Source organism: Crinia signifera, chromosome 7 (assembly GCF_055691185.1).
Source record: "Crinia signifera chromosome 7, ASM5569118v1, whole genome shotgun sequence".
Classification (NCBI taxonomy): domain Eukaryota; kingdom Metazoa; phylum Chordata; class Amphibia; order Anura; family Myobatrachidae; genus Crinia; species Crinia signifera.
Genome location: NC_139223.1, coordinates 192,513,948 through 192,528,366, shown reverse-complemented (window position 1 = coordinate 192,528,366; position 14,419 = coordinate 192,513,948). Strand labels below are relative to the sequence as shown.

At 46.6% G+C, this 14,419-nt stretch overlaps 1 protein-coding gene across 1 annotated transcript in view; it reads right to left on the bottom strand.

The window, feature by feature from the left end:
* Positions 1–5,969: 5,969 nt before the first annotated feature.
* The window catches only part of LOC146020999 (intelectin-1-like), a 37,462-nt gene continuing 29,012 nt past the window's right edge, over positions 5,970–14,419 (bottom strand). The window contains exons 6-8 of the mRNA XM_083154754.1: positions 13,912–14,032; positions 10,407–10,513; positions 5,970–6,475 (exon numbers count right to left, since the gene is read on the bottom strand). Of these exons, the coding sequence (XP_083010880.1) occupies positions 6,323–6,475; positions 10,407–10,513; positions 13,912–14,032 (381 nt within the window). The 3' untranslated portion in view covers positions 5,970–6,322. The remainder of the gene's footprint in view (positions 6,476–10,406; positions 10,514–13,911; positions 14,033–14,419) is intronic.

The window sequence follows — 14,419 nt, the reverse complement described above, 5'->3', positions numbered from 1 at the left end:
TGCAACTGACTGCTGCCCCCCCCTTTTGTGCTGATCAGTTTAAATTAATTTAGATCAGCAACTTTTTGGGGGTCCAGGTTTTTTTTTTTATATATACCCTGTCAGGTTGCACCCACAGTTGTGTGCCTGCTGCCCCTCACTGCTAATCAGTGTTGCATCACTGCATCACTGATCTGCAGTTTTTTTTTTTTTGGAGAGTGCAGTGGGGTTTTGTTTTTACACCCACTTTGCTTTTGTGGATGTCCTGTGGCCGCTGATCAGTGACGTACATCACTGAACAGCATTTTTGGCACAGGGTTGATATAATTTTTTTTCTGCAGTTTTTTTAAATTGTTTTTTTTTTTGGAGAGTGCTGTGGTTTATTTTTTTTTTTATTGTTTTTACACCCACGTTGCTTTTGTGGGTGTCCTGTTGCCTTTGAGCGCTGTTCAGTGACGGACGTTACTGACCAACCTCTGTGCTCAATTTTTGGCGCAGGACCTTTTTTTTTTTTTTTTTTTTATTGGGATCAAATTCCTGTATAAAGTATTTTTTTTTCTGCACTACATACACACTACACACTACATACCCCCCGTGTTGAAATAAAGTTTGTACCCCCCCTACACTATACACGTGTTGAAACATTACACTTACAGAAACACAAAAATAAAAATGGCATCCCAAATGTCATCCCAGTCATCCAGAAGAATGTATTCAGCGGAGGAGGCATATGCCATGCTTGCCTCTGACTGACACAGCCAGTGATGCAAGCGGGGAATTTGAAGGATTCGTCTTAAGCTCCTCTTCCTCCTCTAGTGATGAGGGACCCCCTCAAAGATGCCCCCGTAGAGCAGCTGAGACCCCCCACCAAATGATTGATCCCGTATGGACCCCACCACCAGACAATTTTGAGCCCCAGGTTCCTGAGTTTTTGGCCATCCCAGGAATCCAATTTGATTCAACAGGTCTCAGAGAAATTGACTTTTTCAAATTATTTTTCTCTGATTTTATAAATTTAATGGTGGACCAAAGTAATTTATATGCCCAGCAGTTTATTGCTCAAAACCCCACGTCATCATTTGCTAGGTGGACCCCTGTAGATGCAGTAGAGATGATGACGTTTTGGGGTCTGGTGTTACATATGGGCATAGTAAAAAAAGCCAGAAATTAGGCAATATTGGAGTACAGATGTTCTGTACAGCACCCCATTTTACCGTATGGCCATGACTCTGACTCGTTTTGAGACAATCCTTAAATTTTTACATTACACCGATAATGCACAGTGCCCACCCAGAGATGATCCCACCTTTGACCGGCTATTCAAAGTCAGGCCGGTCATTGATCATTTCAGTGCCAAATTTGCAGAGATGTACATCCCTGAAAAATTTATTTGTATCGACGAGTCCCTTATACATTTTAAAGGAAGGGTTAAATTCCGCCAGTACCTTCCCAGTAAGAGGGCAAGGTATGGCATAAAAATGTATAAGCTGTGTGAAAGCACCTCAGGGTACACCCACAGGTTTAGGGTATATGAAGGGAAGGATTCAAGAATTGAACCGCCAGAATGCCCCCCCCCCCTCCCTCGTAGGTGTTAGTGGAAAGATTGTCTGGAATTTAGTGCACCCCTTCCTGGATAAGGGTTATCACCTCTATGTGGATAACTTTTACACTAGCATCCCCCTGTTTAAGGCCCTTGGTTCAAGAGGTACAGCAGCTTGCGGTACTGTGCGCAAGAACCAAAGAGGCCTCCCAAAAACGCACATTGCCCAAGTACTGAGAAGGGGTGAAAGCAGGGCACAATCCACCGAAAATATGTTGTTGGTCAAATATAAGGACAAGAGGGATGTCCTTATACTGACAACAATTCATGGAGACAGTACCACCACCATCCCTGTACGAGGTACCAGTACCCCCACCTCAAAACCTAATTGTATCCTAGATTACAATAAGTACATGGGCGGAGTGGATCTTTCAGATCAGGTACTGAAGCCGTACAGTCCCCTGCGGAAAACAAAAATCTGGTACAAGAAGCTGGCCGTGTATATCATCCAGATGGCACTGTATAACGCTTACGTGCTATTCCGTTCTACCAGCCAGAGGGGGACATTTATGCACTTTCAAGAGGAAGTCATAAAGGGCCTAATATTTGGGAACCAGCAGGCAGAGGGCCCCAGTACTTCTAGTACTGGCCCCCGTATTGTACCAGGGCAGCATTTTCCTAACGAAATCCCCTCCACTGCAAGAAAGGGCAGGACACAAAAAAAGGTGCAAAGTTTGCTATAAAAAAGGGAATAAGAAAGGATACTATTTTCCACTGTAAAACTTGCCCCGACAAACCCGGCCTATGTATAAAGGAGTGTTTTAAAATATACCACACATCTATGGATTATTAGGTTCATCATTTCACCGTGCTTCGGGGGTGTTGCTAATGCTACATAGCACCCACCATTCATTCCACCAGAATCTGTGCTGCAAAATCCAAAAATCACTCCTTCCCTTCTGAGTCCTGCCATGCACCCAACTGGTATTTTTTGGTCACATGTGAGGCATTGCCGTACTCGGGAGAAATTGGGGCACAGATTTTGGGGTGCTTTGTCTCCTTCATTCCTTGTGAAAATGAAAAATTTGGAGCCAGAACTGCATTTTTGTGTAAAAAAATTTAATTTTTCATTTTCACTGCCCAGTTGTACCACAATTGGTGAAACCCCTGGGGGTTTGAAATGTACACTATACCCCTAGATGTATTCCCTGAGGGGTGTAGTTTGCAAAATGGGGTCACTTGTGGGGGGGGTTCCTAACTTTTAGCATCTTATGGTGCCTAGAAACCTACATGGTGCCTAAAAAATAATCTCATAAAAAGAAGGCTCCAAAATCAACTAGGTGCTCCTTCTATTATGAAGCCTGTGGTTTGGTCAACGTGCACACTAGGGCCACATATAGGATATTTATGAAAACAAAAGAATTGGGGGAATCAATTTTTAGTCACATTTCTCTAGTAAAATCTACTGTGTTCCTTAGAAAAATGTATTAAAATTGCAAATCTGCAAAAAAAATGAAATTTCGAAATTTCACCTACACTTTGTTTTAATTCCTGTGAAACACCTAAAGGGTTAACAAACTTCCAAAATGCTGTTTTGAATACTGTGAGGGGTGCAGTTTTTGAAATGGCATCATTTATGGGGGTCTCACATACAAGTCCCTCAAAGTCACATCAGAACTGAACTGGTCCCTAAAAAAATCAGTGTTTGAAATTTTCTTGAAAATTTGAGAATTTGCTATTCATATTTTAAGCCTCCTAGTGTCCAAAAAAATTAAAAGGTTGAAATAATGATGGAAACATAAAGTAGACATATGGTCTATGTTAGTTATTTGAGTGGTATGATTATTTGTCTCACATGCAGAAAAATTAACATTTTGAAAATTGCTAAATTTTCCATTTTTTTACGACATTTTGTTATTTTTCACAAAAAAACACAGACTGTATCGACCCAAATTTACCACTAACTTGAAGTACAATGTGTCACGAGAAAACAATCTCAATCACTGGGATAAGTAAAAGCAAAAAAAAGTTCCCCACTTAAGTGATACATGTCAGATTTGAAAAAAAGGGCTCTGTCAGGAAGGCAAAACATGCTGCGTCAGGAAGGGGTTAAAAGTTCACATTCCAGTTCTCCATAAAAAGATGGAGAATTGCTACACGGAGAGACACGGCGAAAATCACTTAAAAAGACGGCGAAAATATCACATTGAATAGGGTTGTTCACTTTTGGAGAGCAAAATGCTCCTTCCAACGCGAAAACAGCACAAACTCGCCATAAAACAAGGCAAATTTTTCTCATTGAATACTGGCCAATGAGCCACATACAGAGAGATTTTTGTCAGAGATTTATAATGGGAGATTCAGCACGGGAGATTTCAAATCGTCACAACTGTCACAGAAAGTGAAGTAAAACAATGCACTTCATCACAAAAATAATGTTATATGGTATAGACATCTACCACATAAATATTGTATTCTTTAATAAGTGTTCTTTCACCTCCCCGCCAAAAAGTGGAAGACCATGTAAAATCACAGAGCGGGATGAACGACTGCTAAGTCACATGATGTGTACAAGTGGACATGTGACAGTGCCCCTGTACGGTGTGGTGCAAGATGGCGTACCTTAATCTGGAGCTGGTGACGGCGGCGGCTTCTGGATTCTTCGCGGCTTCTGCTGGAGAACCTGTGGCAGGGAACGGCACAACCCAAGGGACCCACAAAAGACAACACTACTTCGGTTAGCAGCGACAAATATTTATTAAAGAAAAACAACTGGACTAGTCGCTGTGATATACTCGTACACATATGCAAACATCAATAAGAAAGATAAAAAAAACACAAAGACAATGACATCAAAGAGAGCAATATTAAAGACAATAATATGACATCACTAGAATACTATACTGCACATATAACACTATACTGCACCCTGTATATACTGAACTGTAGTCCCTGGTGCAAGGAAACCAGTCAATGAAGAAACGGTCCCACGAAGGAAGATCCTCACCAGTACAAGGGTAGGCCCTACCTTAGTGTGCACACTACTATATAAAGGCCAGAAAATATTAATGGTCCCCTATAACGGGGTACAGGCGAGTCCCCGTTACCTAGGGCAACTCCCTGCTAGACATACAACACAGGCTGTAGATATAGGCTTGGAGGTGGTGGCAAATCTGGCATGCAGCCAGAGGGGCGTTGCAGGTGTCTCTGGGCTGCCAATGTCGCAGGGTGATCAGCACCCCAATAACAGTTGTCCCCTATGCAGTGGAGAGCCACTTCAATAGCTGGGTAAAGTGGGCCAATGTGGGGTGCAGGCCAGCCTGGGGGTAGGGGTGCTCCTGTACCTTAACTCTCAGCTGCAGATGCCAGCTCCTGCTGGTCATGACTCTTCAGGGTCTCACTCCTCTCTGGGTCTCTCTGCTGGCCAGTCACACTCCCTGGCACCTCTCAGCAGCACCTGATCTCCTCTTCAGTGCAGGACAGGGGAACAGCTTCTCCATTCACTGCACACACGCTGCTGGGCTTTCTCCTTCTCTTCTCTCTGCCTGAGTCTCACCCTGCTCCCAGCACACTTCCTCCCTCTCACCCTGCTGCTGGGATCACCTCTGACCTCTCAGCTTCCTGTCACAGGTGCAGGGGAGCTGGGACACTAGCTGTCTGTTAACCCCTCACAGCCCTGCTGTTTCTATAAAAATGCAGTTCTTTCTCTGAGCAGCATTAGCTGCAATTGACCTTCTTTGAGGGCACAGGGACACCTCTGGGGTGGACTGCCACAGACATCTCTATGCTGATTCATAAAGCTGAATGGTTCCGATATACCACTAGTATTAATGTGAGCACAAAAACTGCAGCGGGAGCTTAATGGAATGGGTTCCCATGGCCGAGCAGCTGCATACAAGCCTCACATCACCAAGTCCAGATGGAGTGGAGTAAAGTGCACTGACGCTGGACTGTGGAGCAGGGGAAACATGTTCTGTGGAGTGACAAATCACTCTTCTTCGTTTGCCAGTCAGGTGGCTGAGGGATAGATTTATTAAAGCAGCGCTAAACGCGCCACTAAAACAGTTCCTGCTTCGTCTCATTAGCGAGGCGAAGCAGGAGGGGACACCGACAAGATATGTCAACATCTTGCCGGCCGAAGCGGGGAAGTGCTAACTCCCCCCTCCGACGATGTCCCCTCCTGGAGACAGCGCATCAGTTAATACTGATGCACCGTCTCCTTCCCCCCCGGGCCGGCTGACTGGGCATGCGCGGGATCTCGCTACTCTCGCGAGATCCCCAGTGCAGAGCCAGCAGCAGGGACAGCGCTGTCCCTGCTGTAGGCATAGGGCATCGCCGCCTGCAGCTGTCGAAGTCGATAGCTGCAGGCGGCGGAACGGTCAGCGATGCTGACCGTTCATAAATCAGGCAGGAGCGCACTATGAAATATCATAGCTGCGCTATGCCTCCTGCCCCACACCGCCGCCGTTAAAGTACCCGCTCAGCGGGTGTCAGATCAGGGGAAGCGCTATCCCCTGCCATTAGGCACGGGGATAGTACATATTCCCCTGATCATCAGTTCATAAATCTACCCCTGAGTTTGGCGGATGCTGGGAGAATGCTACCTGTTAGGGTAGTGGAGGCCCACGTGCAGACTCCGGGCCAGAAGCACTAAGTTTCAAAAGTGATCAAATGGAGAGTGATAAGCAACGAGACAATCAGCTCCTAACTTCCATGTTTTATTGTAATTCTATAAAAAATATCATTTCCTTTCTGTTCACAAATGTTTCTGTATTTATCCAATATTAAAGTTAGTCAGCGGGATCAGCGGTAGAAGATCAGTACAGCAGCCTCAATCATTTCCTTGCTACTACTCCATGTAGTGTGCGTGCCAACTCCATCCCAGTCAAATGCTGTGAAGTCTCCGCACTGCCTGGGGTCCGCCTCAGGAATGTAGCCACCTCCACCAATGCAGTACTGTAACATAACACACAGATTCATATTTAGAAAGTTAAGGTAGAAAAAAAAAAAAAAAGTGCTGCACTACCGTCTAGCAGCATTAAGCAGGATCTAAGGGCACCCTGAGTGCTCCTCCTCCGCTATTCCATTCAGTAAATACCTGTGAGCAGGGTATGTGTGGTAGCATCTGGGTAGAAAATTTGGTGACTAGGGACGGGATGCTCTAAACCAGAAATCCAGTAAAAAAACCATTGTCAGGGTTTTTACTGCATTTCTGTATTCTCTCACCCTCCTCAGCAGTGTCAACGCTGCGGAATGAATCACCAGCAGAAGCTGGCGATTCCCTGCAGAAGCCTATGGGCTTCTTACCGCAGCGCTGTGTTGTGAGGGATCCGTCCCAGATCCCTCCCAGCATGCCCCCCGCCATCCCCTGTCGCTCTGCACATGCGCAGATGGACTCCCAGGTCTCAGACCCAGAAGTCCAGTGCCGGAGCCGCATTGCAAGGGACCGCAAGACCTGTACTTTGCGTTAATGATCGTATGTGTTACAGCATATGCGATCATTAACAATGCGAAGCCCGGCGGAGGGGGACGAGAAATGTTAAAGCATCCCGCCCCAGATCCTGTATGTGAGGGAAAGAAATCTGTTCTACAGAGGGGCATGTGAAGAAAAAAACTGACAGGAAGTAGGGGCAAAAAAATGGTGGACATATAATGGCATGCTGGAGAAAATGTAATGTGTAGGGGTGCTGCATGTGAGGTGGCATGCAAGAGAAAAGCTAGCAGGCAAAACAAGGCAAGCTAGAGAAAAGCTGGTGGGCAGCAGGCATGTGAGGAAATAGCTGGGGAGCAGGCATGTGAGGTAAAAGCTGGGGGGCAGGTGGCATGTGAGGTAAAAGCTGGGGGGCAGGTGGCATGTGAGGTAAAAGCTGGGGGGCAGGTGGCATGTGAGGTAAAAGCTGGTGGGCAGCAGGCATGTGAGGAAATAGCTGGGCAGCAGGCATGTGAGGTAAAAGCTGGGGGGCAGGTGGCATATGAGGTAAAAGCTGGGGGGCAGGTGGCATGTGAGGTAAAAGCTGGGGGGCAGGTGGCATGTGAGGGAAAAGCTGGTGGGCAGGTGGCATGTGAGGGAAAAGCTGGTGGGCAGGTGGCATGTGAGGGAAAAGCTGGTGGGCAGGTGGCATGTGAGGGAAAAGCTGGTGGGCAGGTGGCATGTGAGAGAAAAGCTGGTGGGCAGGTGGCATGTGAGAGAAAAGCTGGTGGGCAGGTGGCATGTGAGGGAAAAGCTGGTGGGCAGGTGGCATGTGAGGGAAAAGCTGGTGGGCAGGTGGCATGTGAGGGAAAAGCTGGTGGGCAGGTGGCATGTGAGGGAAAAGCTGGTGGGCAGGTGGCATGTGAGGGAAAAGCTGGTGGGCAGGTGGCATGTGAGGGAAAAGCTGGTGGGCAGGTGGCATGTGAGAGAAAAGCTGGCGGGCAGGTGGCATGTGAGGGAAAAGCTGGTGGGCAGGTGGCATGTGAGGGAAAAGCTGAAGGGCAGCTGGCATGTGAGGGAATAGTCACACTGAGGGCCTGATTCTTGTTCACCCGCAAAAACAAATTATTTCTCTAATGGACCAAACCATGCTGCACTGCAGGTGGGGCAGATGTAACATGTGCAGAGAGAGTTACATTTGGGTGGGGTTTGTACTTCAAACTGATATCTATATCGCAGTGTAAAAATAATGCAGCCAGTATTTACCCTGCACAGAAACAAAATAACACCCAAATCTAACTCTCTCTGTACATGTTACATCTACCCCACCTGCAGTGCACATGGTTTTGTCCATTAGAGAGAGAATTTGCATTTGCGATTGTACCAGAATCAAGCCCTGAATGTAGTGTCCACCAACTGGACATCATCACAAGCAACGTTATTAGTAAGGGGTGTCCAGAGAGATGAGGTTGTGTAGTTAAGGGCCACACTGCACGGCTTTGCCCGAGGGCCCCTAATGCTATTACACATACCTCATACTGGGTGACCCAAAATCATATAAAGGCATCCATTCTCAACTGGCAGGGAAGCCTGGCTACATGCCCACAACACTCCACCTGCCACTAGGAATGCTCATTGATTGCACAAAAATTAGGCCAGATGTATCAAGCTTTGAAAGTGATAAAATGGAGAGTGATAAACAGTTAGCTAATAAGCTTCTACCTGCCATGTCACAGACTGTTTGAAAATTGTCAGACAGGAGCTGATTGGTTGGTTGTTTATCACTCTCCATTTTATCACTTTTGAAGCTTGATACATCTGGCCTTGGGCGGGATGTATTAAAATACATCGCCGCCCTTCGCGCCCCCCCCCCCCCCGCCGCGATGCCGCCGCATATGTACTAACATATGCGGCTGGCATCGCGATGCGGTGACGGAGGCCCCCCGCAATACCTGTACTGTGGTCTGCGGGGGGTCTCCGTCACCTCCCAGCCGGCTTCTGCTGCTTTCACGCCGGGGACAGCTAAGCAAGCTGTCCCCGGCGCTTCCTCCTCCCCCTGCAGCCGGAAGGACGTCCGGCTGCATTGCTAGGGGGGGGAGGAAGGGCTTACCTTCCGGGGTCCTGGAGGACCTGCAAGAAGGTAAGCCCAAGGGAGGGGGGGGGGGGGGTCGGCGGGGTTGCGGCGAAAAGAAGCCCATAGGCTTCTATAGGGTATTGCCACCCAAAGGTGGCGATATCGCTGCGAACGGGTTTTAGTACATAGGAAAATGCGGTAAAACGGGGGTTTTACCGCATTTTCCCTTTAGTACATCTCGCCCCTAAAGAGAGATCTGGCTCCACACCGGCATCCTCCACGATACACCTCAGAACTGGGCCTATATGCCCCTTTAAGACCGCACATATTAACCGGTATATTGCCGTTTTTTTTACCGTTTCAAAACAGTTATATGTGCAGTCTGAAAGATCCAGAGCGAATTTACCGTTTTAGAATAACTGGTATTTTAAAACTGTAAAAAAAGCAGGGTCCTACCCGTTTCAGACCCGGTTTTTTTTTTGCTGTCTGAAACGGTACCCAGGCAGCAGTGAGCATGATCAGTCCCCAGCGCCGTGCATATTTAATGAGCCGGACGCTCATTTCATGTGCGCATGTGTAATGAGCGGCCGGCTCATTAAATATGCAAGGCGCTGGCTCAGAGGGGACCAGCTAATGCTCAGTGTACCCTGCCTCAGGTACTGGTGGTTGGGTACCTGTGATGTGTGCCCAGAGAAGCAGCGAGGTATGCAGTGTGTGACATTGCACAGCCCTCCTTACAGCAGCCCATACGCCTCCCTCCTGCCCGCCCCGGAAACTGCATTCTCGTTGCACACGATGTTCGCAGGCTGCGCTTCCCAGCTGGAAAACATGAGGAGAGGTTGCCGCGGTTCGTGTGGTTAGTGCTGGGGGACAGACAGCGGAGGAAACATGTGCTGCTGACACCGGGGATGGGAATAGGAGGACGGACGATATTACTGTGCTGCTTCCTCGATTCTACCTGGATCGGAGAGAGACCTTCGGGACTACGGGTGTCTGCTGACCCGCAGAGCTGACACTCAGACCACCGGGAGCCATTCTAGTAGCAGGGGAGCCAGATTATATATATATACCCAGGTGTGACATGTATTATATAACGCTGCCTGACTTCTGTAGTAACCTTTATTTACTAACCACTTCCATGTGCCAATGCCAGCTGATGCTGCCTTCACACCGCAAACCTGCTTTAGACCAGGTATTTAGATGCGGTGTGCAAGGGGTTACACTTGCTCTGACCCGTTTAAAAAAAAAAAAAACTTTTAAATACCTGGTCTAAGCAGGTTTTGCGGTGTGAAAGCAGCATAATGTTATATTCACTCATAGGTCTATGTCATGTAAATCCTAACTTACAGTATTCACATGGTTAACTGGGAAAGTATCACAGGTGGTGAATGGCAGCAACTTACATGTTCCGAGTTACAACCATTGGTCACTTTCACTCCGGCACATAACGCCAGCGCTGCTTTCTCAGCGTTAAACACACGGAATTGGATAAAACCAGCAGTGATTTCATCTGCAAAACAGGGTTTAAGGTTTGATTATACAGTGTGAGAAATGCGGGTTGGGATCATTTGGTCTATTGCATTATGGTAGAAAGTCATTAGGTCGAATCCATTAGGTCGACATGCTAAAAGGTCGACAGGATTCTAGGTCGACATGGGAAAAGGTCGACAGGTCATTAGTTCGACAGGTCATTAGTTCGACATTGTCTATGTCGACATTCACAAGGTCGACATGGGGTTTTTCACTGTTTTTTTACCTGAATGTCAACACAGTCGACATGGACACAGTTTAAAGTGCACTGCATCCCCTCGCTGCGCTCGCAATGCGTCGGGCACGGTGCCTCGCTACGCTCGGCACACTATTTTATTCTCCCACCACGCCCTAGTGGATGGTAGGGCATGAAATACCGCCTGTCGGCACATGTTGGCTCAAAAAACAGTGAAAAACTCCATGTCGACCTTGTGAATGTCGACATAGACAATGTCGAACTAATGACCTTGTCGAACTAATGACCTGTCGAACTAGAATCATGTCGACCTTTTCCCATGTCGACCTTTTAGCATGTTGACCTAATGGATTCGACCTAATGACTTTCTACCATAATGCAGTAGACCAAATGACCGCATCCCGAGAAATGCAGCTCACTTTTATACAATACCATTGTAACAGTACATAACAGCCACAACACACGGGAGGTTTACTGACAGTTCCAAATAGTAATAAAATATATATTAGCTTTTATACAGTATGCCTGTAATGAAAACTCCTTCGGCAAATGCAGGACCACAATAACAATAGTATAGAATACAATTTGATCATACATCTCATCTTTCAGAGGTTCCAAGTCAGGAGTTTCCGTGACATCAGTGTGTCCACAAAGCGGGTGGGGCCTTGTGTGGAGGGGCGGAGCATCAGGCGGAGTGGAATGGCCTCATCATTTTTTTATTATATATATATATATATATATATATATATATATATATATATATATATATATATATATCCTTATATGCCGGCACTCCAAGACAGCTTGATCCGGTGCACTCTCCAAGCATAAGATACAGTTCCACAAAAGAAAAAGGCACACGGACACCAGTCATCAGTTTCAAATAGATATATTGGGCATAGCTATATATATATATATGAAGCAGGAGAATCGGCACTCAAACAAATATTAAGCAGATGCCCCGGGTGCCATCACTGATATAAAACAGGTAGGTAATGATGAGCGTCACTCCAGAGGACTTTGATGTATAAATACTTTTTTTCTCAGAAGATCAATTAGGATACATGTACAGCAAGTCGACGTTTCAATACATAAATGTATTTTTATCAAGACCACATGCTCCTACGAACTGAACAACCACTGGTGTGGTACAACAAGAATATATGCATTTACTTACCGGACTGTGGCTGAGTGCAGACGTCGCTCCGTCTCTTGCAGGAGATCGTGCTCACTCTGCTGACGTGATCACTCCCTAGTTGCCAGGCAACCTGTGGGGTAGTGACGCGTCCTCAGCCGCACGGACCCGTCACACATGCCGGGCTCATGGAAACAATCAACTGAATAAAAGACAGCATGAGCAAATATAGGACTAAGAAAAAAATGCAATGTAAATGCCACAATATAATGACAGATACAACGCTGTAACACAATACAATGCGCTGCACCACAATGAATAGCAGGTAAATGGGAGTGATCACAAAAGGATGCGAGTGATCACAAAAAGGTACCCCAGTTCAAACGATCATTAAGTCCCAGCGGTTTCACAGTCTGAAGTTTGTGAATCCATTTAGATTCCATTTTCAACAGTGTGTGATCTCTGTCTCCGCCCCTTGTGTTTGTGGGGACATGATCAATAATAATGAATTTGAGGTCCATCACATTATGACTGGCCTCAACACAGTGGCGGGCCACCGGTTGGTCAGAACCCTTGGATATAAATGCCTTGTTTATGGCTGAGCGATGAAGAGCCATACGCTCACGAACTGTGCGGATGGTTTTGCCAACATAAAACAATGGACAGGGCAGAAAAGTAAATAAACAACGTGAGTGGACAGACAGGATAGCACATGTCGAATGGGGAACGTGATATCCTTATGAGGGTGAAAGACCTGCAGACCACAAAATTCTTGCACTTCAGGCATCTGTAGCATCCAGGTGCTTTTTGCAAAAAACTGCTGGGTTGGACAATGCCAAAGCCGGTGATGTCAGTTTTCATGACCTGGTCTTTAATGTTACGCCCTCGGGTATAACAGTGCATGGGTTTGATGGAATGAAAACATGGTAGCGTTCTGTCCGATTTAACTATGGGCCACAGTGCAGAGGTGGCTCTTTGGACTATCGGGCTTGAAGTGGTGTACTGCTGTTTCCATGGCAACACCTTGCTGTTACCTGCTGTATGGGTGGTTAATAGTTGGGATCTAGGTATGGCCAAAACTTCAGCTTGCTGTTGTTTAAGTTGACGCATGTCGTATCCCCTTTCAGCAAACCGCTGTACTACTGCATCAGTACTGGCGATTGCTGCTTCAAGACTGTTGGATATTCTGGCCACTCGCATAAGTTGCGACTTTGGTAGGCCACGTATCAGGGGCTTGGGATGGTGGCTGGAGGCCAACAATAGTGTCTTCCGGTCGGTAGGTTTGTTATAAACCTCTGTAACGATGATTGAGTTTCTAATGGTGACCAGGACGTCAAGGAAATTTATGCTCTCAGACTGTATGTTGATAGTATATTTAATAGGTGACATGCTTGCATTGATGGACGCAATGTATTTTGCCAGGTGGTCCACCGGACCTGTCCATACCATGAACAGGTCGTCAATGAATCTAACGAATAATTTAAGATGTCTGCTAAATTCATCTTCGGTCAAAAACTTTTCTTGTTCTTTGCCAAACATGTATATGTTGGCGAAGATTGGTGCCACGGGGCTACCCATGGCACACCCGGTGGTCTGCTGGTAGAAGCACCCGTCAAATAGAAAATAAACGACTTTCTGTACATGTATTCTAATTGATTTTCTGAGATAAAAAGTATTTATACATCAAAGTCCTCTGGAGTGACGATAGACATGTCTTGATAAAGGGCTACCCGCCCGAAACGTTGGCTTTGCACTATACCAGTGTCTTCCCGTTTTTTGTATTGACTGCCGCTGTGCAGTTCTGAACTAATTCTTAGAGTGACTTCTGCTTGTTCTGATTATATTTCTCCTTGGGAGATAGAAGCGCACCTAAGTTGCTGAATTTCATCAGCCTGAGTGCCGGACCCCTTGTGCGTGCGTATGTATGTATGTATGTATGTATGTATGTATGTATGTATGTATGTATGTATGTATGTATGTATGTATGTATGTATGTATAAATTTTTTTTTTTTTTAAACAGGATACATTCCATAGACAAACACTTACCTCTTCCCCGTGGTGAGTAGTAATTAGCTGTCTTCTCTGCATCTCCAAAATCATACACAACAGGTGGTGCGGGTCCATTGTTTGTAGGGCAGCTGCCAGTTTTGTATATTAGTGGGTATTTCTGAAAGCAGATAATGAAGGTAGCGTTATACTCTGGAATGTGTACAGCATTGTTCTAATCACCAGGTGCTTTCTTATCATTTCTTATAACTTGTTGGGGATGCACATAATTCATCAGTGCTGGATTATTCACGGGGCAACAGGGGCCCCCTCACATCCGGTGCCCCCACACCGGCACTGCTGCGGCAGTGTAGGGTGGGTGGCCGGCAGAGGGGTCAGGCAGCGTGGGGCGGGCAGGGGGTCCATGCGGCAGATGGGAACTAGTAGCGCTACTAGTTTCCATCAGCTGCAGGGACCCCGTTGCTGACTGCCCATCCGCCGCAGGGACGCCGCTGCCTCCCCAGCGCTGCATGGACCCTGCTGCGGTGCTGCACGGATCCCCGCTACC